Consider the following 27,453-nt stretch of genomic DNA (forward strand, 5'->3'; position numbering starts at 1 on the left):
TAAAAATGGTTTTATTATTTAGAAGAAATATTTGGCTTTTTAATGGTATAATTTTTTTTGTGAGCTTTTAAAATAAAAAAAATTAATATAATGAGAAAAGAAAAAACTTATTTTTTTTAGCTTTTTCTTGTAAATTATGATTGTTTGAAATAAATAAACCCTTCAAATGGCTCACTTTAAAAGCACACAACCTGTTTTCTTACGACGTTATCAAGTAAAATCATCGTCCGTAAACCGGCTTTACAGACAACCTCTTTTTTGATTTGATTTTTTAATTACTCAAAAACCGTAAGATTTATCATTGTAACATGTAACAAATTTTTCAAATTCAAGCTTTTTTCACTTTTTGCATTTTACTAATGTAAATTTTTTGTACACCATCAGAAAGTAGACATTTTAATGGACGAAATGCCCACCGACTTTTTTTAAAAAAAGCTGATATTTTGACACGTGAATTTTCGATTGAAAATTAGGTTGTTGTTTTTTGATATTAGGTCAAAATAAGGTGAAAAAATAAATATTTTAAATCAAATAAATTACAGTGTATGTATTTGGGACATAATAATGTAAGTTTTCACAAAATTTCGTAGAAAAAAAAAATGTTTTTTTGAAAAAGATAAAAATAAAAAACCAAAATCTCGGTTATTTGAATTTTTCACATAAATTTTGAGGTTATGTGAAAAAATTGTCAATCTAATTATTACCTACAACTTTATTCCATCATTTTTGTAAGATAACACAAGATAAATCAAGTGTTTTGTGTTGTGTAAGTGAGTTTAAAAAAAAATCACAAGTTATATACTTAATTTATAATAATTTATTCTCTATATTGCATCTATAGTTAAAATTTTATAAAATCAATCAGCTAACTGGAATTTCCAAAAATGTCAAATTTATTATTTCATCCTTCATCTGCTACTCCATGATTTCCTATGAAAATAAAATTATTTCATCAAATTAAAAAATCCAAAATTTCGTTTGACATTGAGATTGTTAAACACAACATAGCAGGCAGGAAGGCAGGCAAATAAAAGAAAAAATAAAACAACAGAACACATTAATCGTAAATTATTATTTATGTACAAATATGTACAGTTTATTTTTTTTTTATTTTCAATTTCTGTGGTTTTTTCCGTACGAAAAAAAACTTATTCTTTTTTTTTAATTTGCTATTACTGATTCGTTTACAATAATTTTCTGAGATAGAGATTTAAATTTAAAAATTAACCTTTTTTTTAATTTATACATAGGTACATATATAAATTTAAATTATTGACAAAATGTCTTTTGTTTCTTCAATTTTTAAGTAGTTAAATGTTTATGGTTAGTATTTGATTGTTTTTTGTTTTTACTAACCATAGGCAATTAATAGCGAGGAACAAAAATATACAATACATTTATATAGTTTATTGCTATAATTTGTTGTTTTTTTGTGTATTATATTTAAAAACTAATACTGCATTAATAATTATTTAATTATTAAATTAAATTACTTAAAAATTATTTAAATAATTTACATTTGATTTTTATAAACAAAAACAAAATTAAAAAAAAAGAGAACATAACAAGCAAAACAAAATTAAAAGAAATAATTTATACAAACTTAAGAATTCAACAATAACACAAACATGCTGTTTGACTTTGTTTTTTTTTTTTTATAAACAAACACAAATTAAATAATAAATTAATCAACAGAAAGTCAGGGATAATGTTTTTTTTATTGGTTAACTGGTTGTTTAGGAGATGGTATGTATGATATCTGTAAATAGAAAATTTGTATTATTAGAAAAAATATTTTGAAAAATTTTGAATAAAAATTGAACTTACCTCACCATAGGAATCGTCCTACTGTTGTCACGATAACTGCAACTGTAGCTACCGCAACTAAGCTTATAAGTGATGTCATACTTCCTGAAAGTGATCATAAAATCATTGTTAAAAATTTAATCATTTAAAAGAGTTTTTTTTCAGCAAGCATTGTTTGAGTGCATTATATAGCGTTAGTAAAAAGCTTATAAGGTTAATAGAAATAAAGAAACAGTTGATAGTATTTTTTTGTTTTCCAAATATAAGTAATTGCGGTAATGTTGTTTAGTTTTATCCTGTATATACTTAAAATGAAATATCGTCGCTGTTGTTCTAATACCTCGTAATCCAGAAAAGTCTATTTTTCAGGAGATCCAAAAAACTAAGTATAAAATGTATGAGAATCAATACAAATGATCTGGTTTTGATTAAGCGTAGCTCTGACAATATCGATGTTAGGCAAACAGGGTCTTTTCTATTAGGTACATCCGGATTTTTTTCAACAATATAATTGCACCATTAGTCCAAAATCGCCTTTTTGTGGGTTACGAGGTATTAGAACTACAGCGACGATATAACGAAAAAACTTTTTCATAAAAAAAATGAAAAACTTTTTACACTTAAGAAAAGATCATCTGCATTGCTATTTCTTGACGAAAATTAATAAAATCTGGTACACTCAAAGATTTCATTGTTAATTAAAAAAGACAGCTAATTTTTTTTAAATGGCGGATTTTAAAATGCTCCATGGATAGGTACTTAAACTGAAATTTTCAAAAAAAAAAATATGTTGTGGTTTTATATCTCAAAAACGTTAATTAATCGATTTTTTGAACTCGGAGTTCAGCTATCAGCAATGTTTTTTATAAATAAGAAAAACCAACGCAGGTTATCAAGTAAGTCAAACCAGACATTATCCGGAGACAAAACTATCATACAGCTGAAAATTAGTACAGACTTTTACTACATCATTAAAAAATGCCAAAAGCTTTCAAGAGTTCAATGTCTGCAATGAATAAAGTAATTCAAAGTGAAATTTCGAAAATAGTGGGTTTTCGTAGGTACAAAACAATTTAACGATTGCTGGAAGCTTCCAAAAAGTTTTTTGTGGAAGCTGTTTTTTTTAAATATGTATTTCCATTTTAAAAATTGTAAAATGTTGAAACTAACGGCTTTTCATCTTAAACGGTCAGACCTATCGAAAAGTACTTTGAAACAAAATTTTAGATTTCTGTTTTAATATTTAAGAGCTATCATTTAATGATACAACAATAGTTATTACTGAACAATTTGGTAAAATGTAAAAACAAAGGCATTTTCGTACTGAACTCTAAAAAATGCGGTTTAGGTAAAATATTTTTAGATGACTCTGCAGACTGTCATTTTTTTAATATTTTTTTTTTCAGAAAAAAGGAAAATTGAATGAGTAATATGGGTAATAGATTGATCAATTAATTTATGAGACTCTTAAGTCCGTCTTAGTCTTCGAAGTAAATCTGTCTCTTTATTACCAAGGCTTAAAATCTCAACTAATATACTGTTTGCTCTTACCTAGGATGGAAATAATCTAATTTTGCAAAATTAGACAAGCTATACTTATGGTATGGTAACTATTTTAAGGCATCGTAGGGGCAGTAACACTGGAAAAAGCAGCTCTATGTGCTTGTGTGGTTTCTAGGTTAAACTTGGATAAAAAAGTTAAAGAACATACCTAACCTAAGTAAAAAAACGAAATTTCGAAGGAATTTCGTTAGTCTAGTGAAAACAAAGCAAATTTTAAAAGCGTACGTTTAGTTCACAAATAATTATAAGAACGGTGGACTTTTTGGTGCCGCAGCTGGAGCCATTCTTAACAGCTGATGGTTGTCCTAAATGTTTTTATTAAAATGTAAATGGAATAAACTTATCTATTGCAGAGTTGCCAAGACTAAATTAAATTTTTTTTCAAGCAATTGTTAAAAATTAAAATTTAAAAAATATTATAAAAACAAAAAAAGCATTAGTACACAAAAAACATTGAATATTTTGACAATAAGCATTTAATAAATATTTAAACATACAACAAAAGGAATAAACGAAACAAACACTTACGTTGTCAGGATTGAATTGTTTTTTGTTAACGATTTTAATTCAGCATCTCTCGTTTTGTTGAATTAAAAATTGTGATAAAACATTGATATTTTATATATATGTGTGTGGTTGAAGACAAACAAAATACAAATATTGCACAAAACAGGATATTTATAAAATTTAGAAAATCGGTGCTGGTTGTGTATTATAATGATGAGAGTGTAGAGTGACGTTATCATGAAACATTTATTTATGTATTATAATTTTGGCATACCAGAACCTTAAAAAAGAAGCTCATTTTTTTTTTAAATAGTCCTTGATATATATTTTTTTTTCTTGTTTCCTGAATTATCACATGTTCATTGTTCTGTTGTTTATGATGTTTTTTTATGTTTTCGTGTATGTAGTTGATCTGTGTAGATATTGTTTTGTTTTTTTTTTTTTTTTCTAAATTTGTATTTTATTCTTTAATGGACGTTGGACAAACACACATATTTTAAAGGACGTCAGTAAAATTATTATTGAAAGTGTGTCTTTTGGGGATTTTTTTTTTCTCATTTGGAACATAAATTAATGTTTGGTATCATTGTTATCACCTTTGGATGTTGACATTGGAGTAATGTCATCTCCATATTTTGTCAGGAGATCAATAATGATACCATTGGTCCAACCGAAACCAGTTTGAATTTCATATTCACCACCGCCTCCATGTCCTCCGAATTTTTCACAATTGTACTGGAAAATATTTTCAAATAAAAAATTGTTATTTTATGTTTCCAAAAAAACTTACCTTTTCAAACATAGCTTGAGAATCTTTGTAAGCTGCAAAATTTGACTGAACCCATCGGTAGCCCCAGGATTTCGCCAATTTCATAGCAGCTGGAGTTTTCAAATTGTCTAAACCTTCGACTAAAGTATGTTGCATTGGTGGCCAGACATTAGGGTAGTCCCATTGTTCTCCAGTATTTACTAAAGTATTTGGTACTCCACCAGGGTATTTATCAAGGCCATTTTGTTCAATATACTTGAGAACAGATTTCGAGATTTTTTCCGAATCCTTTGGATTGTATGCCTTTGTCCACAGAGGGAAGAGATTTGTTGGGCAGAAGTATTCACGTGGTTTATTGTTGAGCATATCGTAGTCCAACCATACACCAGCTTCTTCATTCCATAAAACAGCATTAATTGCCTGAAAATAAATCAAAATTTCAAAAACTCCTCCAAAAATTTTCCATTTCTAATAAATTGTACCTCAAGAATTTCCTTAGCTTTACGTTCGTATTCACCTGACTTGGCAACATTATTCGACATTGTATAGAATTCAGCAATAATCTTTGCATTCCAATACAAAATTGCATTCAATTCAACTGGAATAATTGATCGACATTTAAGATCTGTCAAATTACCCTCGTTGGTACCCTTTTCATTAATAAACCAACGGCTACTGTAATCCATTCCAGATTCAGCTCCAGCTGCAAGTTCTGAATAATAAGCTTGTTTTTCCTCATCTGTCTTAAACCTCATAGCGCTAGTCACATCCTCTCTATAAGATTCTGGTCTAGGTCCAGCCGAAGCATCACCATAGGCAAACAAATTATAACCTTTAGCTTGAACAGTGTGATTATTCATCCAATATTCGAATTCATGTTCCAAAGTCTCAACACTATCCAAAGCAAATTCATCATCGCCAGTGAATTCAACATAAGATTTGATCATTGGAGCCAATAGTGGTGGTTGAGATCGTTTAGCATAGTATACACGACCGCCATTGGGAATGAAACCGAAACGGGCAATAATTGACAAGAAATTGGACAACATACCACGAGCAGTTGAGTGCATTTGTGAGTGCAAAAGTCCACGAATAATCCAATAGGAATCCCAATAGTAGAATTCAATGAAACGTCCACCAGGAACAATAACTGCATTGTCGACGGGAATGATGGAATAGTATTCGGGATTTTTGTGTACATCGTCGATCATTTTACGACCGAGAATTTTCCAAATTCCATTCAAATCGCTACCCCATTGTTTGAGATCGGGATCACGAATTAAGTCCAAGAAACGTGGTCTTTCAATCCAATCGTGGGGTGTGTATGTTTCAAATTCTTTGCCAAGATCATCAAAGTTGTCCTTTTAGTTGAAAAATAAAATAAAATATTTAATGAAGAATTTCTTTCGATGGAAGAAAAACTTTAAGAGTGCATACCTTCACAAATTGTTCGAGATCAGCCTTGCTAGGTTTCTGGTTCTTACTTTTCAAAAAGTCTTCGAACTTTTCGATTGTTACATTTGGTGGATTTTTCAATTTCATGTCAACAAAAGTCTTGGAGTCCTTGAAGATCGAATTCATTTGGACATAGTCAAGGAGTTTGCCCGTACAGTAGACATCGCTGAAAAAAAAAATTGAAAATATTTAATGATTATTATTAAAGAATTCTCTTTATTTGGAAATATATACAATTAGAATGCAAATGGAATTAAATAAATGAAGTAACACTTATTTCCAATTTTTTGATTAACCTAGAGCTAGACCATCTTTTCTAGATGCTAAAATTTTCAGTTGTGAAAAAAATTGGTTTTAACTGAGTTCCTTTTCTCATAGATTTTTTTGTCCTGAACCTATTTGTGTGGAATAGTTTAAGAGTTTTAGAGAAAGTATTATATTTAGTTTTGAAAAATGTATATGTATGTATCCTAAAAGTATGCAACGTTGTGCTGTTTTCCACTGGGGATTTTCATACAAATTTAATAATGATTGAATAAATAAATTAACCTCATTTGTATGTGTAATCTCAAAACAATCTGAAATTGTAAGAAGTCTTAGGCAGCGCCACGAACTTGTGAGTGAAAGAGACCAAAGTTATAAAAAACCAGAGCTATAAAAAGCTGTTTTTGGGTTGGTAAAAAATCAATGGTTGTCAACTCAAAAACCACTTTTCAAAGCTTTGGTGTTTATAGCTCTGGTTTTTCATAACTTTGACGTGCATAACTCTGCTATTCATAACTCCGTTACTATTTCATGTATGATCTCATCTGATTAAATAATACTTGTGTTTTTTTTTTTTAAACCTTGATCTCTAGGGACATCTGCTGACTGCAAAAGTTTGTCCTAAATTATTATGCATTATCATTTACATATAGCATAACGGGTACAATGGTTGGCACCCCTAAGCATTTTTTCACTTTGAATTGCGAATTACTCTCGCATTTAAAGAGTTAGGAATATGTTTTATATGTCAAATTAAAGTTTAAAGAATTTCTGACTTGAATATTATTAGAAAAAAATGTTTAAAATACAAAAACTATTTTTAAAATATTAAAATAAGAAAAGCTACCCAAAAGGTACAATCATTGGCACCCGAGGGTACAATTATTGGCACCCTCAAGAGAATTGAAAGAAATACAAGTGTTTTTCATGATAGTTTTTATCAAAAATCTGCAATTGACGCAATTAAAATAAATGTAAATAAAATGTACGACTGAGTCGTATGTACTGGCTCTTGCATTTCAAATTACATACCTTTATCTTAGATAATTTTTGGAAGTTAAATGTTTTTTTTTTAAGTTTAAATTTAACTGAAAGTTATGTCATTTTCGCAAAAAAGAGAAACGTCATATTTCTGCAGTAAACTTTTTTGAGAAAAACCAAACACGCTTTTTTGTTAGAATTTTTTTAGAACATTGCGTACGCCAAATTTAATCGAAATCGTTGGAGCCGTTTTCAAGAAAATTGCAATATCTTGAAAACTTTATATAGGATATATCCGTTAAGAACGAGATAGTAAAAAAAAATAAAAACGGGTCTTGGAAATCACGTACAAATCGTCTGTAACGAGTTTTTGGCAAATCTATCAATCCTTTTGAGCTCTTTTTCCCCCATTTTTCAAACAAAAAACTTATAACGGATACCCGGTATAATTATTAGCAGTCTTAAAGGTACAATTATTGGCAGTGCCAACGATTGATGTCCCAAAGCACGCATTATTGGCACCTCTCTGCCAATAATAAAACCACTACTTTATATAGGACCAATTATTGGCACCCCTTTTTTAACAATTAAAAATATTTAATTTATTATATTGTTAAGCTAAAAAAAATTAATCTTCATCCAAAAACTTAAAAAATAATCAAAAGCGGACAGTTACCAAGTTCAGTGTCCTCAGCGGGAACACATTTATTTTTTGCACTTTTTTCATGAACTTAGAACGGCTTTACTTTTTTACTAATTAAAAGGAACTGAGAATGAAATAGACTTAAATAAAAATGCAGAATTGTAGAGAATTAATACAATTAATGAAAATAACATGACTTTTGTTCCTGGGCATAGTAGTTTTTGTGAAATGCTTTATTGCATGAAGGGTGCCAATAATTGGTATAAAAATCGGGGGTGCCAACCATTGTACCCCTTACGCTAATTAGCTATCTTGCAAAACAAATTAAATTTTAAAATTGTTACTGAATATATTTAAGAAACTTAATTAAAAGTCAATACCTTATTGGTCACAAAAACGCCAGGTTATAGAAGGCCAAAATAAAATTTTGAGATATGGGTAAATTGGCTTTGGGTAAAATGTTTCCTTTTTTCCCCGGAACAAGGGAACAAATTTAATATTTCTTATTCTGTAATAAAATTTTCGTTTCCAACGTTAATGGCTCTCGAAAATGATTCTTACAACCAAAATTCATAAAATTAATTGTATTGTATTTTTATGCATTGCGCCACCGTCAAAAATTCTTATCAAACTTGATTAAAATTTTAGCAAAAACGTCAAAAATTACGGTTTCATACATTCAAATGTAACAAAGCATGTTTTCAAAAAAAAAAAACAAGGGTTTTAAATGAAATAAACAACAACTTTTGTGTTGCAAAATTTTCAGATAACGTTTTATTATTTTAAACATTGAAACGGTCGAAAATTTGTCTTTATATATTATAAGTATGTTTGTTTATTTTTTTTAATTATATTTTCAGAAAAAAAAGTACTTTGAAGATTAAATAAACCAATTTTAAAATGATATTGGGACTGGATTTGAAAACGAGGTATGTATTTGTAATACAAAAAATATAATACATAATTATATAATAAAAATATAATAAAATATTTTTCATAATTGTCATGAAAAATTCAAAATAAATACAATTATATTTTTAAAAAATAAATTGGAATTGCATTTAAATAATATAAAAAATCAACAATTAAAAAAAATAAAATCCTAAGCAAATCACAAGTTCATTTTTCGAAAACGAATTTTAAATGAAAAAATTCTTTAAAATCAAAATTCAAGTTTTTCTTAAAGAAAAAATCTGAAATTAGATATAAAATTTTTTTTTTGTCATTTTAGAGTTTAAATTTATTGAAATAAGTTTTTAATGAAATTTTAATCTAACCCGTGTTTCAGAAAAATTAGCTTTGCGTCAATAAATTATTTGAAATATGTATATCATTCATTTTCACTCGTTAAACTAATCAAGATTTAAGTGGCCTTATTGCTGTAAATTGCAAATATTTTTTCAATGGGTTTACGTTGTCTAACATTATCCCTTTTAATTATCTTTTTTAATAGTTATATTTAAGATTTCATAAGGACCTATTTGGGAAGGTTTGCTTTGCTAACATTGAAAAGTGTTTTTTTTTTTCAAAAATTTATAAATTTTTCATAGCAGCATTAAAATTCTGTATTGCATTTTGAAATTATGTTTTCATATATCCTTGAAATAAACATCTCGTACAATATATTCTTTTCAAATTTAACTTACCAGGAACCCAAAGTGTAATTTCGCACTTCACTTTTTTCTCCCGAAGCAATAGAAGCACCTTCAACCAACAGTGGGTTTGAAACCAATTGTAAAACACATAGAACTCCCAAAGGGAGGGCACGTAAACTAATCATTTTCACTTAAAATATTTGTTTAATTATTTTGTTAATTTCTATTAAATTGAATTTTGTATAGAAATAAAAAATTAAATCGCTTATTGTTATAATATAATACTTTTGTAAATGCAAGCAAAATATTTGGCAAAATAATTTATTAAAAAAAAAAAATAACAAAAACACTTAGAATTTAATTTTGTTTCTTTTGTTTTTAAGTACACGTTCAACAGAACAATTTATCACTTTTGAGTTAAAAAATAGTCAATTTTGTATATAATTATATATTATTATTATTTTATATGAATGTTGTTTCTTTTCGTTTTATAAATAATTCATTTTTTTTATTTTGGTTTAATTATACTCTCTTCGCTAGCAAACGATCATACTGACAAAACGGTCAGCTTTCAAATGCTTCTGTTAGCTAAACTAGCAATGGTTTTTATATTTTTAAATTGCCACGACAACTGAGTATATGTAGAATGTATCTCGACACATTCTGACGATTAAACTGTACGATATACAGAACAGAGATACAAAATAAGATATGTAGAAGAGAGTTTGAACGAAGTGAATAGAATGATTTTTTTTATTGTTATTATTTTATTATTCTCTGACTTGATTAGTTTGATTCTGATGTTAGAATGAGCGCTTGTGTAAATATCACCAGAACCAACCAACTTTTGTCGATATAGAATACACAGACAGAGGGTTGAACTAGAAATTGGTTATAAAATTCTTTATCTAAGAATAAGAAAATTACAACTTTTGCAGTGATATGTTAACAATATTTTTAAAAATGCACATTTAATTTAAATAACTTGGATAGGTTAATTATTTTTTGTGTTTTTTTTAATTTCTTATCTTTAACAACCTGCGGCGTAATATTGCATACAACAGGTTAGACATGTCATTAGATGTCATTTAAAAAAAAAATATTCCTTTGAGGATACGTGCCCTCTCATTTATTTTTATAAACAATATTCAATAATTTAGTCAAAAAATAATATTTTACCCCAATAAATAAAGAGAGTTCATTTATATGAATAAATTAAGTGCGAATAATAGAATTAAGAGAGATATTTTACGCTACTACAAAGAGCCAAAAAAGTATTATTTTTTTTTATTTTGAATATTAACCCATTTCCGGCGGCTACCAGTTCCAGTTGACTTAGAAACTTGAAATTTTACACACTATCTGTTTTTGGCCCAATTAGAGGAAATCTGAAAAAAAATTTTTGGAAAAGCTTTTGGTTTTCCAGAAAATTCACGTTGCGTTTTCGCAACGTTAGCCGAAAGGGGTATCAAAATTTTTGAAATAATTTATTTTTACATGGAGTATGAATCAATTTTATTTGAGTATTTTTATGCAGAAATTAACCAAATAAACATACACTGGGTAATAAAAGGTTGTTGAATAAAATAACAAAATTTCTTATAAGTTAAACATTATATTTTGATATTTTATGCTTACTAAGAAAGGTTTTTTGTGTGGTAGGTACTCATCGAAGCATTTTGGATATGAATCAAGATATTACATTTCTTGCAAAAAAAAACCTATAGTCAGAAACACTTGCTACATCGTTTTGGTGACAGTATGTTTGATGTTGTCAAAAAAATGATAAAAGTGACTACTTCATTCAATTCTTATCGTAGTGCAATTACTTAGTGATAACTTCCCTGAATTGATTCCTTTCAAAAATCGATAAACCAAATCAGCACCCGCCAACAATCGACAATTTGTTTTAAGTCTCACAAACTAGAATACCGTCTTCTTACAGGTAATTTGATTTATTCTCAATGCAGAGCAAAAAACCAACTCTTGTGTTCTATTTACATTCATAGTTCGTGAGAATAGAAGTGGTAAATCAGAGCTGACCGAACTCAAACAAATGAGAATAAGTCATTGTTTCATTGATTTTGCATTCGATAACGAAAATGAAATTGCACCTGTTAGCTGGACCAACAATTGTAACAGTCTTATCAAATCATTTGATGGACTCACCACTATATCAGGCAAAACGGTTTGATCGAATAAAGGGAAAACTTGTCAGCATTCCAATGCCAAATTCAATTCGTGAAAACATCATAACGATGGGTTTAATTGATTTATATGATAACGCTACAAGCAAATTATCGGATTCGAACTGATCAATTTTTTTTGACTATTAAATGCGCTGAATGAAGCGTTCCTAAAAGTATTGAAAATATATGGCATTTGCAAAAAGTTTGGTAAGGAAACACCAATGCCAAAACTAGAATTTAAAATATTTGTTGTAGATTCCCTGTTGCGATCAGAAACAAACAATGAACCAGATATCCAAACGGAAGGAAATCCCAATGAAGTGCTCCATTGCTACGTTGTAAGTGTTCTAACCAAAGTGCTTTTCCTCCAAGATTCATCAAAAATACTTCGATGAATACCGCACAAAATCCCATTCTTTGAAAGCATAAAATTACCAAATTATAATGTATAGCTTGTTATTTTATTTTCAACGATCTTTCACTACCCAGTGTATCTTTATTTGGTTCATTTCTTCATAAAAATACTCAAATAAAATTTATTCATACTCCATGTAAAAAAAATTATTTCAAAAATGTTGATACCCCTTTCGGCTAACGTTGCGAAAACGCAACGTAATGCTTTCATCTTACCTGACAAGCAGGCAACTCAAATAAATTACTTCAGCACTATTTGATCTGAATATAATTTGAACCCTTATTTACCTGTAGTTGAGACTATTTAGAAAAATTATAATTTTGACTATATTTTTCAAAGGTTCAAAAATTTTACCTCAAAATTTTGAAAAACTCGAATTTTCATAGCCCCAAAAAAGCTCAAACAAACTTTTTTACAAAAAAATCCAAAAACAGGTCGATTAGATAATTTGACTATCTTTCCAAATAATTTTTTAGTTTATTTAAAAATATAATCAGTTATGTTCCAGAAGTCTTCAAACATGACGTTGCGAAAACGCAACGTTAGCCGGAAATGGGTTAATAAGCTTTCATCAATTTGTTGCTTAATTTAAACACGTTCCTGCATAATAAGCAGGTATCTTCGGTATTTAACAAAACCGGCATAAAGAACATAAAATCAATTAATGATATCACAACTTAAAAAAAAAATATTTATCTTTGTAATATTGGACAATAAAAACTAAGCGAAATCACCTCTTACTGTATTGAAAAAATTAATCGATTTTTACCAAAATGACAAAATTTAAAAGAATATTCTCGGAAACTATTTCTCCATTTTAGACTCAAACTACAGAACTAAATGCCTTGAGAGGCCATTTTTGCCAAAAATACGTCTTTAAGAGGTTAAATCTACAAAAGTATAAAAAAATTAGGATATTTTGTTTTGGAAATTTTTTGCATTTTCGACAATGTTGCTTTCCAAAAACTAAGGCCGTTTTTTGGGCTATAAATGCATATAAACAAATGTACATACACAGAGAAAAATAGACCACATAAAATAGAACAAAAACAATAAGATTTCTCTATGGTTTTCATCCAAGAAGGAAACCTTATTAAAACAATCGGGTTTTCCTTATTGTTTTAAAATCTGCAAACAAATAAAAAAAAGATGACCAGGCTGGGAATCGAACTGGAGACTTCAAATCTTTAGTCGCCCACCTTACCACCTGAACCAACCTGCCATGAAAATATTGATCGCGATTTTTGTTCTAGTGCTAAGTTGCAAAAAAAATCAACTTTTCAGTCAAATTTTAATAAGATTTTCTCTATAAAAATAATAAGAAATCTCCTTAAAAAAACCTTATTAATCGTTGATTTTAATAAGATTTCCTTATGAAATGTATGGACGGTAAAACAATATGGCAATCTGTTAGTTTTTAGCGGGTCATATTTTTCTCTGTGTATACAAAATAAAAACTATCGGTTTTGTATTCGAATTTTCCAGTGAAATCCACTGATCAGCGGGTGTAATAATTTTCTAGTTGAAACCTCAACTAGGTACTGGTTTCGACAGTATATAATTATCAAAAGTTTTAGGTGAAAGAATTGCCGGGCCCACTATTTTTACAATTTCTGTCGCTGATGTAATGTTTGCTTGAAGTCTTAACCTTAACACTTAATTTTTAACTTTTTAAGTTCTAACGAAGTCTTTTCACGAATATGTGGGTTTATTGGGTAAAATATATCCATCATCCTCAACCACCGTAAATCCTCTCAAGCAATAATAACAGAGCATGTTAACAATTTTTTGTTCGCACACTTTTTCCCACGTCCGACCCCCTTAAATTAATACTATTTCCGCTGAAAATAAGTGGAATCCGCTTAAGTTCTGTTTAATTTAAGCGAACTTCATTTCATTTTAATATGAATTTTCATCTTAAAAAAACCGACAAAAAATAAAAATTTTAAAATTATTGTCGAACTAAGAACAGTGTTTGGGTCGATCACCAGTGGCTGTTAGCTTTTTAGTTGAAACGTTTCCACATAAAAATATGATGATATTTCTTTAAAATTGCACATTCAAGAAATTAAGAAGATTTGCCCGCTTAATTTATGATGGAAGTTATCTTGGCAAGAAACCATGCAGAAATCCGCTTAGTTTAATACAGAATCCGCTTGTTTTTAGGTGGTGTTTTTTCTCCGAGTGTGAACAATTAGTGGAATATCTCAATTACAAACTGATATGAATTAATTTATTTAAGCACCCATCTTGTAGGGAAGGCTATCTTAAAAAAACCGTGATAATCCACTTTAACAGGTTTTTAATTAGTAAGTCCCTTGGTTAGGTTAAAGGTTGAAAATATGTGAAATGAAATACAAAAATGAACTGTTAGAGTATTTCTATTAATTCATATTTTAAAAACAGTTTTTATCAATGAGTCCTAAGGATTGATGAAATAAAATAATAAGTTGAAATATCCGAGAGTAACTTACTTCTGAGGGCCATTGTAAAATTTACTAAAATGAAAGAAAATACAAATAATTATTATAATTATATCATAGAAAATAAAAAAAAATAATTTTATATAATATTTTGCCGTTTGCTAAAAATGAGGTAACACCTTAAAAACTTATAACGTAATTTGAAATTTAAATTTCAATTCCAATTTTTAACTAAAGGCTTTTCAAAAATCACGAATCTTAAGTTTTCTCCAGAAATAGATCAATATTATTCGCAAAATCATTGTTTATAAAAAATATATGATAAAGTCAACTATTCCTACAGATGATGATTGATTAAATTGTTTATATAGATTTAGGACAATAAACAAAATAATACAATTACTACTTTATCTAATCATTTCTTATTTTTTCATTGCGAAAATATTGCTTTCATACTGCGTCACATTATCTGTGATTATAAATAACACTAATTTAACGATTCGAAGACAAAATCTTATAAATTTATCTGTATCAAAAAATTAAATCGAATTTCGTCGTTAGGAATTTCCCAGGCGCCTTGTTGATAATTTTGTTACCAGTATTGTTTAGGTAATACCGCATCAAGTACCTATTGCGAAATGAACTGATGTACCTACAGAAATTTAGCAGACTTCTTCAATTTGTTTAAAATGAACAACAATGAAAAAGATTTATTGTTGGCAAATCTTCTCACTTGCACTTGACAACTGGTACTTTTTTTCAACAATTTTTGCAAAATTTCTGTTTCCAAAAATTTGATTCCACAAAATTGATTTTTACTTGCGATATAGGTACTATATATCAAGTTATGCATTCGTACAAAAAAAAAAAGTTGAGATAACATTTTTCCATGACATTACGATGGTAGACAATGCCAAAAAAGTGGGTCCCGGAAGTCCGTCTGTCTGTCTGTCTGTCTGTCTGTCAGTCTGTCAGTCTGTCTGTCTGTCTGTCTGTATAAGGAGCTACAGCCTAAACGGATGGACCGATTAATGTCAAACTTGGTATGTAGCGTTATTTGGCGACTCTCCAGAGGGATTTTTGGAATTAATTTTTTTGGACCAAAAATAACGGTACTTGTCATATACCGATTCTAGTAAAATTGAAATATCTCGAAAACGGCTCCAACGATTTTGTTTAAAAAATTCAAATGTTAGTTTTAAGCTAAGGTCTATCTTTCAATGAAAAAAATTTTTTTTGAGAATCATTATTAACGGTACCTGCCATAGAACCGTTTTTTTCAAATCCGATTATCTCCGAAACCTCTTATTCGATTTCAACGAAACTTTTTGTTAAGAAGCATTTATATAATTTAAATATAAGCCAAAAATAAAATTTTGAAAAAAATAATTTTTGGATTTTTAAAAAAATTTTGAAATTTTTTTTTTGAAAAATCAAATTTTCGAAAACGGGACATTGAATTTTTTTGAAATTTTGTATTTAGATGTTGATCAGTGATTTCTACAAAATGGCATACCAGTTGTATTTTAAAACTTTTTTTCCAAAAAATTATTTATAAAAAATTAGTTTTTTAAAAAACGGCTCTAACGATTTTGAAAATTTTTTTTCTAAAAATGCATCTTAATATATCAATCAAAACTGCATACTTGTTTTGGGGGGCAATTTGATTTCAGATTTTATATTATTTTTTTAATAAACGAATTTAATTTTTTTTTTTATATTTTTTTTTCTGTACCCATATAGTAGGTACCTACATTTTCTAAATTTCTATATCAAAAGTCTTAAAAATTTAAGCAACTTGAACTCTAAGAGCAAGTTCGTGCGACCCAGTCGTGCATTTTATTTTATTCATCCTTAGAGAAATTCTGAAACTTAGTTTCCACCAAAGAATTATCGTTTCATTTAAAATTTACTTGACCATGACTCACAATTGAGTTCAATAAAAGTGTTACCTTTATTCAAGTTGAACCATAATCTAAATATGGAATAATCTATAAATTGTTTGATTAAAAATAGTTTGTAAGACAAACTTAGAAGAAAGAACAATTTTAAACGCGCGAAAATAATGATACCACTAACCAAAAGCTTAAATTTTTTATCAAATATTTTAACTACAAATTTAAAAAAAAGCTACTGATAAATAATATAGACTAAGTTCTCTCATTAAACATTAATATGTATTAAATTGATTCTTTTGATGTTCAATTTGGTGAATAAGAACTCCATATTCAAGCTTTGTATGTGATTCATAATTTTTGAAGTGTTTACTTGTATGATACGAAACATAAAAGCAGTGACGAATCCTTTGCAGTAGACAACAAATTTCTCATAAAGGCTATAGTCTATACAAATCTTGACCCACCTTAAAAAAAACGACAACACTTTAAAATTAAAAATAAAACTATTCGTCACTGTTTAACAAACATCTTCACCCTTTTTTAATTCAAACAACTACAAAAAGTAAAGTGGTAATATACAATTATTGTATTGAGTTAAATTTTGGCTGTCGTATCTACTGAATGAATTTCTATCAAAAGGTCAGTAATGTTTTGCATTTTAAGACGTGATCTGATTAAAAAAAAATTGTAGTCGACAAAAAATAGTATTGTCTGATTTTATTACTCAGCGAATCGGATATTTTGCACTACGAGTAGTGTACCTTCCGGGTTTCGGGAAGTTTTGTTTTGAATTAAATTTTTTCAAGGGTGTTTTCGATGCGTAACCAATCGAACAATGATCAAAAAAATATCATTGAATGAAAACTATGAGAACATTTCCAATTCATTTGTTTTTATATAATTTCAAAAACTTTTTTAAAAAGAAATTGTAACAAGATTTCTAACAAGTATATTTTTTTCAAATGAAATATTTATTAAAAAAAAGTACAATTTCAGATAACAAGATTAGGTGCACGTTTTTTCATTCTTCTAATAAAAACTTCAAAACTGTGATGTAATTTAAACTACAGAAAAAAAAAGTATACAACTTTTTCAAAGCCTGTCGGACGTTATATTATTGTACATTTGTAATTGTTGTCTATGCTATCAAACGTCACTCACTATTTTTGATTGAGTTAAATCTCTAAAGGGCAATATACGAATGGATTGTCCACCTTACTTTAGCATGTCAAATTACAGTGGGGCCGATCCTTAGTCTACAAAAAAAAAAAAAAAATGGAAACTTTCTTCAAGCTCTTTTAGAGAAAGTTATATAAGGTCAGTTTAAAGTTTAAAAACCATTCGGAACTAACCTTGAAAAAAATTTAATTGAAGTTGGAAAACTGTCAAAGGAGTATCAAGTAAGATAAATTTTTTTAATTTTCATAACCGTGAAGTGATCCCGCTGTTAATCTTCAGGTTCATGAATGAGCATCTTAAATTCAATAATCTCTTCAATGGAATTTAAAAGTGAATTGAAAGAATTGCGTTGCAAAAAAGATTAATTCAATTCATCTTTCATTATAAGAGGAGGCTAACTTTAGTACAAATACGTATTTTCTAAAAATAAATCCATTCTTCTTGTCTAAATCAGAGCTAAATTTGCTATAGAATTTCTGGCCTCGATCATATATTTAGAAGACTTGTGACTTGTGAAATGATACTCATACTATTAGAATGACAAAAGACTACTAAAAGTGAATAAGTAGGTACTTTGAACGATCAACAGCATCATATTGTAAAACTTAGGCTTGGAGAAATATGAATGAATGAATTTATGAATAACACGTGTGAATAACGTTTTTAGTTGATTAACAAAAGTGATATTAACGCAAATAATACTCAAGTTCATTACTTAAGTTCATATTACACTCAGAAGTTAAAATCGCAGATCCAGTGTAATGCACACCTAAGCATAAAGTAAATGATCGACAGCTTGGAGTAGACTTTTGTGCACAAGACGTACATTGAAAGGAGAGTATGGAATAAAAAAGTTTTCTTTAAAAACGACTTTGAATACCTTCAAATGTACCTATTTCCTAAAATATAGACCGTTGGATAGATATATCAGCACTTTAATGTTAGAGTTCACACCGTAACATTAACAAAGCCTCGATTTTATCCATGAGAGAGTATTTATGTTTTTGGCTGCCACCACCGGCCCTTTGTGGGATTATCTTTCAGTTGCAGTTTTTCAATCGATTTTTGTAAGATATAAGAATGAAATAAACTTTCTTCTTCCAATTTTGAGAAGTTGTAACTGGTACGAAGTTGTAACCGGTACGAATTTCTGGCTTCACCAATCCTCTATATTTGAACTTGGATGTATTATCAAGGTCTTTCAACCTTAACTTTTTTTAATAGGCGATTCCCTCTTTTTTATAGCAAATGACTTAAAATATTCATTAAATTTAACAAAGTTTGAACAAATTATTTTGTTATTTCACCAATCAAAATTATTTTTTTATAATAACTATTGAAAAAAAAAAACTATGAATAAAGTCAGGGTGTCAGATACAAATTGCTTAATTTGATATTGCCAATTTTGTAAATGCAAATAACCCTTTCGAGCATGAATTTGCTTTAAATTAGCGCTGGCAAATTTGAAAACAAGTTTTTTCTATACATTTTTCTAAACTAGATCGTGTTTTTGTAACAAATGGCGTTATGATTATTGGATAATCACTATGCGGTTTTGCTATTTGATTTTAACTTAATTAAATCATATTTAAATAAAAATGACATATAATATGTTAATTCGACAATTAAATTCAAATCATGTGTTAGATCCTAACACTTCTCAATTAACTATCTATCAAAATATTCCGTGATTTAATAATAACCAAAAGTTGTGTGGATGAGGAATGTTCAAAATTAAACACATTCATGATTATGTTTGTTTATTTGTATAGTTGTCATTTAAAATTTTCAAATGAATTATTTATTTATGGTAATTAGTTTTTTTTTTCGTCGATAAAACGTGTCTGAAGAACATCGATAAATAATTTTTGCACATACAAACTATACAACTTTTTAAACACTTTTTTTATTTATTAAATTAAAAACAATTATCGGTTGTAAATATGAAAATTTAATGGTCATAAATCTTAATTGACTTTCCCTTAAAAAAAAAAAACAATAAAGTTGAACAATTTTGTAGTGTTTTTTAGTCTACTGGTACGAACAGGATTGGGTTCTAAAAAAAGGCACCCAAGGAAACGTTACATTAAGCTTTTTTAATTCCTATTTTTTAAAGTAGACAGTTCTATTGTGAATTTAAACTCTTAGATGAATTGTATGTAGGTACTTCTAATGAGTTTCAAAATTTTTTAGCTAGTCTGAAGGGTTTAGGTGAGACGAGTGAAACTGACAATTCATTGGATATGGAGCTTAAAATCATTCTAAATACCTACTTTTTTCTGTTAGTTTAAGACAAATTAAGTACATTCCATGGCAAGGCTTTAAATAAACAGTCAGTTTTTTTAATAATATTTTTTGAGGAAAGTAATTGTTCCTTCTTTAATGATGTTTTCAGTATTTGTTGAGTTTGGTTTACTTTTAAAAAATGATAAAAACAAAACTGTTCAGTATTTGTTGAGTTTCGTTTACTTTTAAAAAATGATAAAAACAAAACTGTTTTTTCAGCTGCTCTATAAAAGAAAGGATGTTGTTATTTGCAATAAAATGTATCCAAATATTTAGAAAATGTGGTTGAATAATTTTTAGTACAAAATTTTCCATTTGAACAATAAACTTTATTTATTAACAATAAACCTAAATGGAAAGTTTGGTAAGAAAGTTTTAACAATTGAAAAAATAATTTAAAATAAATAGAAAATTTCTAGTTCGAGACAAACAAAAACATTTGGGTAAAATTTTGTTATTTGTTAACTTTTAAATGGGCCGATTTTTTTTTAGTTTTTTTTTTTTAATTTAGTAGATAATTAGAAAAAGAAACAAATACGAGTATTGTTAAATGGAACAATGCAGTTTGTTCAAGACCAAAAAATTTGCTTTTAAGTCTAGATTATTGTGTTTTCTAAGACATTTAATTCATAAAAATGCGTAAATATCACAAAACAATGAAAAGTTTAATTTGTTCACCTACAAACACTATCTATGCACATTTATATTTGAATTAATTTGATTTATCTATGAAGCAAATACAGTGTTGTCATTTAATTGACTTTTAAATTGATATTTAATGTGTAAATGACATTTTTCAATTAAAACATTTGTCATATAATTAAGAAAAGTTAAATCTACTTCTAATATAATGTCATTCTTTTGTCATAAAAAAATTGTCGTGAGAATAATACATAAATTAATATTACTTTCCGATAAAGGAAATGACATTATGAAGAATTTATTTTTAGTCATAATTAATATGAAAAAAAAAACTATCGTGAATGTGAGTAGGAAATAAAATTCATATGGGTACGTAGTATTTTGTTCCACTTAAAAAAAAAATGTTACACATACACCGTAGTGAACTATTAATATAGTAGAGTAGAAGCAAATGGGAATTTTCTGTTGATTTAATAGATTTCTTCATCAGGTAAATGACATTTAAACAAGATTCCAATCACTGTGTGTAACTTTACAAAAATCCCCTGGTATTAGGACAACATGTTTTTGATTTAAACTTAGCGATTGACAGAGAGTTTGCTAATACTAATTAAACGCCCAATTTATTATGGGCCAGAAAAGATTTTGTATAGAATTATAGAGTTTCACAACAATTGCTAGATATTTATCTTATCAGAATTGGAAAATTGGGAGGAATAATGAATAAGAATTAGTTTAAAATTTTGTATCTACTTGACTTTGTTTTAAATAAGCTGTTGCAATATTAAAAATCACTTTTAAAACAATTAATATTTATTATTCTGACTTAATGCATCAGGTTGACAAAAATGAATTTTAACCTACATATGTAGCTCTCTAAGAGTTAGAACTATTAGATCATTAATAAAATGATAGACAAAACATATACTTGTGGAATCCAATTGAAAATTGTAAAAAAAAAAACATAAACTGAACGACTAACAGCAGCAGTTAAGTTGGTAAAAATGGCGGCTCTAATTAAGGCCTGTTCGGAAATCTGGTGAATAGAAGTTATTTTGGAGTATTGGAGAGGGTATGTCATTCTTTTAAATTGTATGCAAATTAATTGGGGAAATACTTTACTTCTTAGCAATCTGTACTCCAAAATTCTGTAAGTGAAAAAAGTGTGCATTTTTATACAGAATTTTGGAATACAGAGTTTTGTATTTATAGAATTTTAGAATACAGAATTTCGAATTTACAGAGTTTTAAAATACAGAATTTTGAAATCCGAATTTTGGCACATACAAAATTTTGACCCCAATCTTTTTTTTCAAAGTTTTTAAATTAATGTCTCTGCGATATGGTGAGTTAAAACTCATATTATAAAATCAAAGACTGTCTCTATGGTACTCACTTATCACAACTCTTTCAGTACTCTTTTTTTTTCAATTTCACTCTCTACTATTGACTCATAACTTGTACTCGTATCTCGTAGCTCAAAATAGTTCAGTAGCATTTAAAAATAGCCACTCAAAAAAACTAAAACAATTTTATTATTAATTTATAATCCACTTGTCATCCGAATACATTAACATTCTATACCAGTAACTAATTGAATTACTATCTCGTAATAATTTCAAGGTGAAACAATAGTAAATTTATTGTAATAAAATCATAAAAAGAAGTCACGTTTTTGTACTCTCGTTTGGGTTCACTTCCCTCAAAGTTATAAATGTCGGCATTATGAGTCTATTAAAAGTACATACAAAAGTATGTTTATGCTGCAGTTTTAAAAGTAATTTGTTTATATAATTTTGTATAACTTTTTATGAATGTTTAATGTTTACATATAACAAAAGTGCATAAGTAATTTATTTCCCAGTATGTTAATGTGCATATAAGCATTATTATATCGAGTGTTTTTTTTTTTTATTTTTGTTTGGCTGATATCGGAAATAGAATTTATTAATATATTGTAAATAATGTTTCGTGTGCAATGTGATTATAATTATAAAAAAAAAACTATACAAACTACCGGTTTTTTCAATTAGTAATCTCAGCAATTTTTTGTTATTAAAAATATTAAAAATAATAACATAGTAGCCAGTTATAGAGTAAATAGATACCTAGAGCAAGTGTCTATTTTGTTAGATTGTTGATAGAATTTTATTAAATGAGATAATTATAAGAATTAATTAAGATTATGTGATCAATTAATAGAAACAAAGTTATTTTCCCTCCAATTAAGAAATTTTTATCAATATTTTTAGATTTTAAACCATCTGCTCGGTAAGCATACAAAAACAGAATAAGCTATAAAATTGTTTGAATGATATCAATGAGTCACTTTCTTTGATACATTTTTGCAGACCACTAATCGAAGACCTATCTCTTATCAACAAGTACTTCTCACTTTATCTATTAATTGTTTAATCTGTTTGTTCAATAATTCAATTAAGCTCCTGTGAGATCTGAGTATAGATAAGACTATCAGTGAAGAATTTAATTTTTAACTTTTAAAAATTTTTGATTTTTTTTTCACAACATAATAATGCACATAATAATGCATACTTTTCTAAGTTCGACTTGCACCCCAAAGCAAAAAAATGGACTTTTGCTAAGGGTATTCTAATGTTAAATGAAACCCTCTGGTCAGAACTCTAAAAACCTAAAAGCCTACAAAGTTCAAAAATAGAAAAGAAAAGATAAGTAATTTAGTCTGTCAGTAAAAAAAAATCGATGCAGTATTTCACCCTCTTGGGGCGCTGATCCCTTTAGATATCTTTTTTTTTTTTTTTATAAAATCGTATATTTAAAGTACAAGAGTAGGAGAGAAGGTTTTAGTCGAACAAGCTAAAAAATGTATGCTGATGCAAATTGGTCATATGGAACATTATTTTAAGATATTTTTTAAATACGAATAAAATCAAAGATAATTGAAAACAATCACCCTTAACTAAATGTACAACCTTTATTACGCTATGAATACATTTTCAGTACAACAAGTAAAACAAGCCAGTAAAAATAAAGAATCAAAAAAGTATAGGTAAAAAGGTATTTTTTGAGAGGAATGAGAATGTTTATAATTTGAATCCGAAATACCTAGTATTTAATCATGTTTAAACAATTGAACCTTAAAAATTATCGGACTATAAATAGTAAAATTTATATGTTTTTAATGTAGTAGAGCAGCACTAAAAAAATGCTTCTAAATCATGGTCAAAATAATTCCATTACTCGAAAAAAATGTATTTGTGATAGTCTAGCATTTTATAAGTGTTCAAATGCGTTAGAAAAGAGTAATGAAGTTGACTGCGTTTACAATGACTTTTTCAAAGGCATTTGATCAATTCAGTCATAAAATAATTAGCTTCAAATTAAAAGCTTTTGGTTTTTCACCTATTTTTATTGTGTGGGTAGAATCATATCTCAACCAAAGATTCTATCAGGTCAAATTTTGAAACTGTCTTTCAGATCATTTTATTGCCAACTCAACTCTGGAGCCCCTCAAGGAAGTCACCTGGGACCTTTTTTTATTAATTTTAGCTATAAAAAATGAAATCTCGTGCATCACTTCAAGTAGGGTTGCCATCCGTCCGGGTTTTCCCGGACATGTACTCTTTTTTTGGTGTGTGGGGAACGTCCGGGATAGTTTCTATTAATTGTCCGGGATTGTACTCTTTTCAAGCTTTTAATATCTCACTACTTGTATGCTTGTTCGAAGAACGAACAGAGTTCATTAAAAGCTAGGCGTATTTAATTTGGTTTATTATATGGTCAATTTGTTTTATAATCTGTTCCAATATAATCAAAACTCAAAAATTTGCGTATGAGCTACTGCTTAGTGAATTATCTAATCAACACATTTTTTTTTATATTTAGTTTAAAATAACGGTATTTTTGGGAGTCTTCCGATTTTTTCATGTAACTTTAAGAGCTACAAAATTAGCATTGAAACCTGAAAGAAAACAATTGTAATTGTCCTGCATACAATATGTTAAAAAATTTTCGTGAGAAAATTTACTTTTCCAGTTTTATTAGTAACTTAATTAACCAATTATTGTAAAACACGATTTAGGAAAATGCTAAAGCCATTTAAGTAAGTAAGTTGTTAAGTCGAAAAAAGACTGTTTCTTAACTAAGTAACTAACTAAAACGACTTTAGCATTTTATTAATTTTTTGTAATATTAGCTCAAAAGTTTAGTATAATACTCATATACTAAGGGCCATGTTGAACATAAATTCTTATTCTCTTCTTTTTCCTCCGCGTAAACTGTCACATAGGGATTTATGTAGAACTTAAATGCTTTAGTTTCGATTCAGCAAACGGCTCTAAGTATACGACAGGAAATGCCAAACTTTGTCTCAAGGTTCTATTAATTGTGAAAAAAATATAAAAAAAATTTTGGTACGGGAACCAGGGAGGGATTTTTCCGTTTTCTTTTTTTTTTATTTCATCTAAGCGTTCGTTTGTCCTAGTTTTGTACTCTTTTTTGTCGTTGTTTGTCCGGGAAAGTCCGGGATTTTGCATCTCAATTACTAGTTTCGTCAAAATATATCTGGCAACCGTAACTTCAAGTGATATTTGCTGCTAATATGAAGATATTCAAAGAAATTAATTCTGGCCATGGCCGTATCCTTCTACAAAGCGATATTAACAGTTATTGTGTTTGGTGTGGTAAAAATGGTCTTTCGCTTAATCCAGCTAAATGACAAAACAAAATATTAAATTCTAAAAAAACAAGTCAATAGTATTTTTGATTACTACATATTGCAGCATAAGCTATGTCGAGTATTCAGCTTCAAAGACTTAATTGTCAAATTTAGTTTAAATTTAGGATTTTATGAACATGAGAACACACTAATTTTATATCTTTGTACAACTGCTACGTATGACTCCATCTTGAGTACGCTTCACAAGTATATAGAGTCCTTTTTATGAAGTTCCTAAAAACCGAATTGAATAATTTTAGCACAATTTTTATGGTAATCAACAAGAAGTAGAAAAATATTTTAAAATCACGGTAAACCCTATTAAGTGCTCAATTTGTTAAGGCAGCCCTGTGTCAATGTTCATGAAATAAAGTATTATACATAACATAGACTATTTATGGGTATGATTTATATTCATAAACAAAAATTAATTCTCAATACATGGCAACCCTGCATCCTACAGGAATATATTGGAATATATGCCTTAGAAAGTTTTGGCGTTTTTTTTTGTTTTTGGGGGGAAAAATATGTGAGTGCTCCTTTTATCGACAAAAATTATTTTATTTGTCTTTTCCTGTTGCAAAAGATGTTATAGCTGAAAAACTTTGGGAAACTTTAAAATAAATGGAAATAAATAAAATAGATCCTATAGGTTCAACACGACAGTGGTAACTTCTGAGCTTGACACTTCTTAGTGGACTGAAATAGAATATGAAGGGTATCGGTATTCCGAGTGCTTAACTTCTTTACATATTTCAAAAACTTAGCTTTGAAATGAATAACTTGATAAACCATTTACATGTTATTCACAACGATTTAATAAACTTTCTGTTGAATGTGCACTCTTTTTCATAATGTTTTTGATTTTTCTATTTTTGTTATTTTTTATGTTTCTATTCTTCTTGCAAATGTCACTTTGACACTAACAAGGTTATCTATTGTTTACAACACTTGTTCAACACTCGGTTGCGTGCCAAGTGTTACACTTGATTCAAAATTAATTGCTTATAATCGTATTGGTGTCATGATAGATGGGTATCACAGCAAAAAACAAACAATAAAAAGTCAACAAAATTTTGCAAAAAATTATAATAATGACACATTATAAAATTTTGTACACAATGAATTCACAATCCGATTGTTATCATCAAATTTGCACTCAAAACTTTTGAGTTAGAAAATATATAAACAACAACAAAACGAAAATTTATAAAGAGTGCAAACAATCAAAACGCTTAATTTGCTATATGTATTGTATAGTTGTACCGCTTTGTGTAGTTATTTTTGATTTGTGTAATTCTATTATAATATGATGACTTGAGTGACGTTCGTGGCGTTTTATTATAGCAGACACTCTCGAGACTTATCGCAATTAAAATCGTTTTTTTCTGTTTCATTAGCATTTAATCGCACAAAATACGTGTCGTTTAAGCGGTGTAAGCCGGCCAAAGTCAGACAGACAACTAAAGTTTAAATCAAACTCTGTGGCTAATCGAAGCCTTTACTTCCTCCCTTATATGATTAAGCCAGTACCTACTACTACTCTAGACGAAATAATAATTATGACGACTCGAAACACGACAATGACAAAACAAACTTAATCGAAGCACTGCAGTGCAGTGCAATAGACTTATACCAAGCCAGCTGATGGACGGACTCACTGGCATTACAGTTTTCTTGAAATCTTAAGAAACACCATGAAGTTTGATTGCAACCGCACCACACAATTTGATATGGATAAATAGAAAACAAGTGATTTGTTTTTGTTTCAAACAAGATGCTGATTTTGCGATAGAGAGCTAGTTCTATTGTGTTGTCTGTATAATCTACCTAAAGAGAGATAAGTTCAGGAAGTGAGATTTAAAATAAAACAAATTATAGTTAATGCAATTCCGAAACTATGAATAAGATCTTAACTTTATTTGTTTATAGATAACTTTTTAATGATTTAAGTGATTAAATAATTAGGGTTTGTTATCGCCCAGGGAAATTAAACACTAAAAAAACTTGTTTTTAATTTTTAATTAAAAATGCATTTATTTTGTATAATATGTGAACAATTTAAACTGATAAAAAGTGTGTTTAATTATATTAAAGTGAACTTTTATTTTTAATTTATATATATAAATTTTTAATAAGCTT

The 27,453-nt window shown here is 28.2% G+C and overlaps 1 protein-coding gene across 7 annotated transcripts in view; it reads right to left on the reverse strand.

Annotated features, from left to right (window-relative positions):
* Window positions 1-778: 778 nt before the first annotated feature.
* The window catches only part of LOC129917738 (trehalase-like), a 54,915-nt gene continuing 28,240 nt past the window's right edge, over window positions 779-27,453 (reverse strand). Inside the window, exons 1-8 of one of the 7 annotated variants that reach the window (XM_055997826.1) lie at window positions 26,578-26,799; window positions 14,662-14,685; window positions 6,083-6,266; window positions 5,128-6,006; window positions 4,667-5,065; window positions 4,473-4,611; window positions 1,833-1,911; window positions 779-930 (exon numbers count right to left, since the gene is read on the reverse strand). In XM_055997826.1, coding sequence (XP_055853801.1) covers window positions 909-930; window positions 1,833-1,911; window positions 4,473-4,611; window positions 4,667-5,065; window positions 5,128-6,006; window positions 6,083-6,266; window positions 14,662-14,685; window positions 26,578-26,714 — 1,863 coding nt within the window. In that variant the 5' untranslated portion in view covers window positions 26,715-26,799 and the 3' untranslated portion in view covers window positions 779-908. Of the gene's footprint in view, window positions 931-1,724; window positions 1,760-1,827; window positions 1,912-4,472; window positions 4,612-4,666; window positions 5,066-5,127; window positions 6,007-6,082; window positions 6,267-9,634; window positions 9,820-14,661; window positions 14,686-26,577; window positions 26,800-27,453 lie in introns of those variants that run through there. The other 6 variants (XM_055997830.1, XM_055997828.1, XM_055997824.1 and 3 more) reach the window with 6 other exon arrangements.

The sequence above is a fragment of the Episyrphus balteatus genome, chromosome 4 (genome assembly GCF_945859705.1).
Source record: "Episyrphus balteatus chromosome 4, idEpiBalt1.1, whole genome shotgun sequence".
In the NCBI taxonomy this organism is placed as follows: Eukaryota; Metazoa; Arthropoda; class Insecta; order Diptera; family Syrphidae; genus Episyrphus; species Episyrphus balteatus.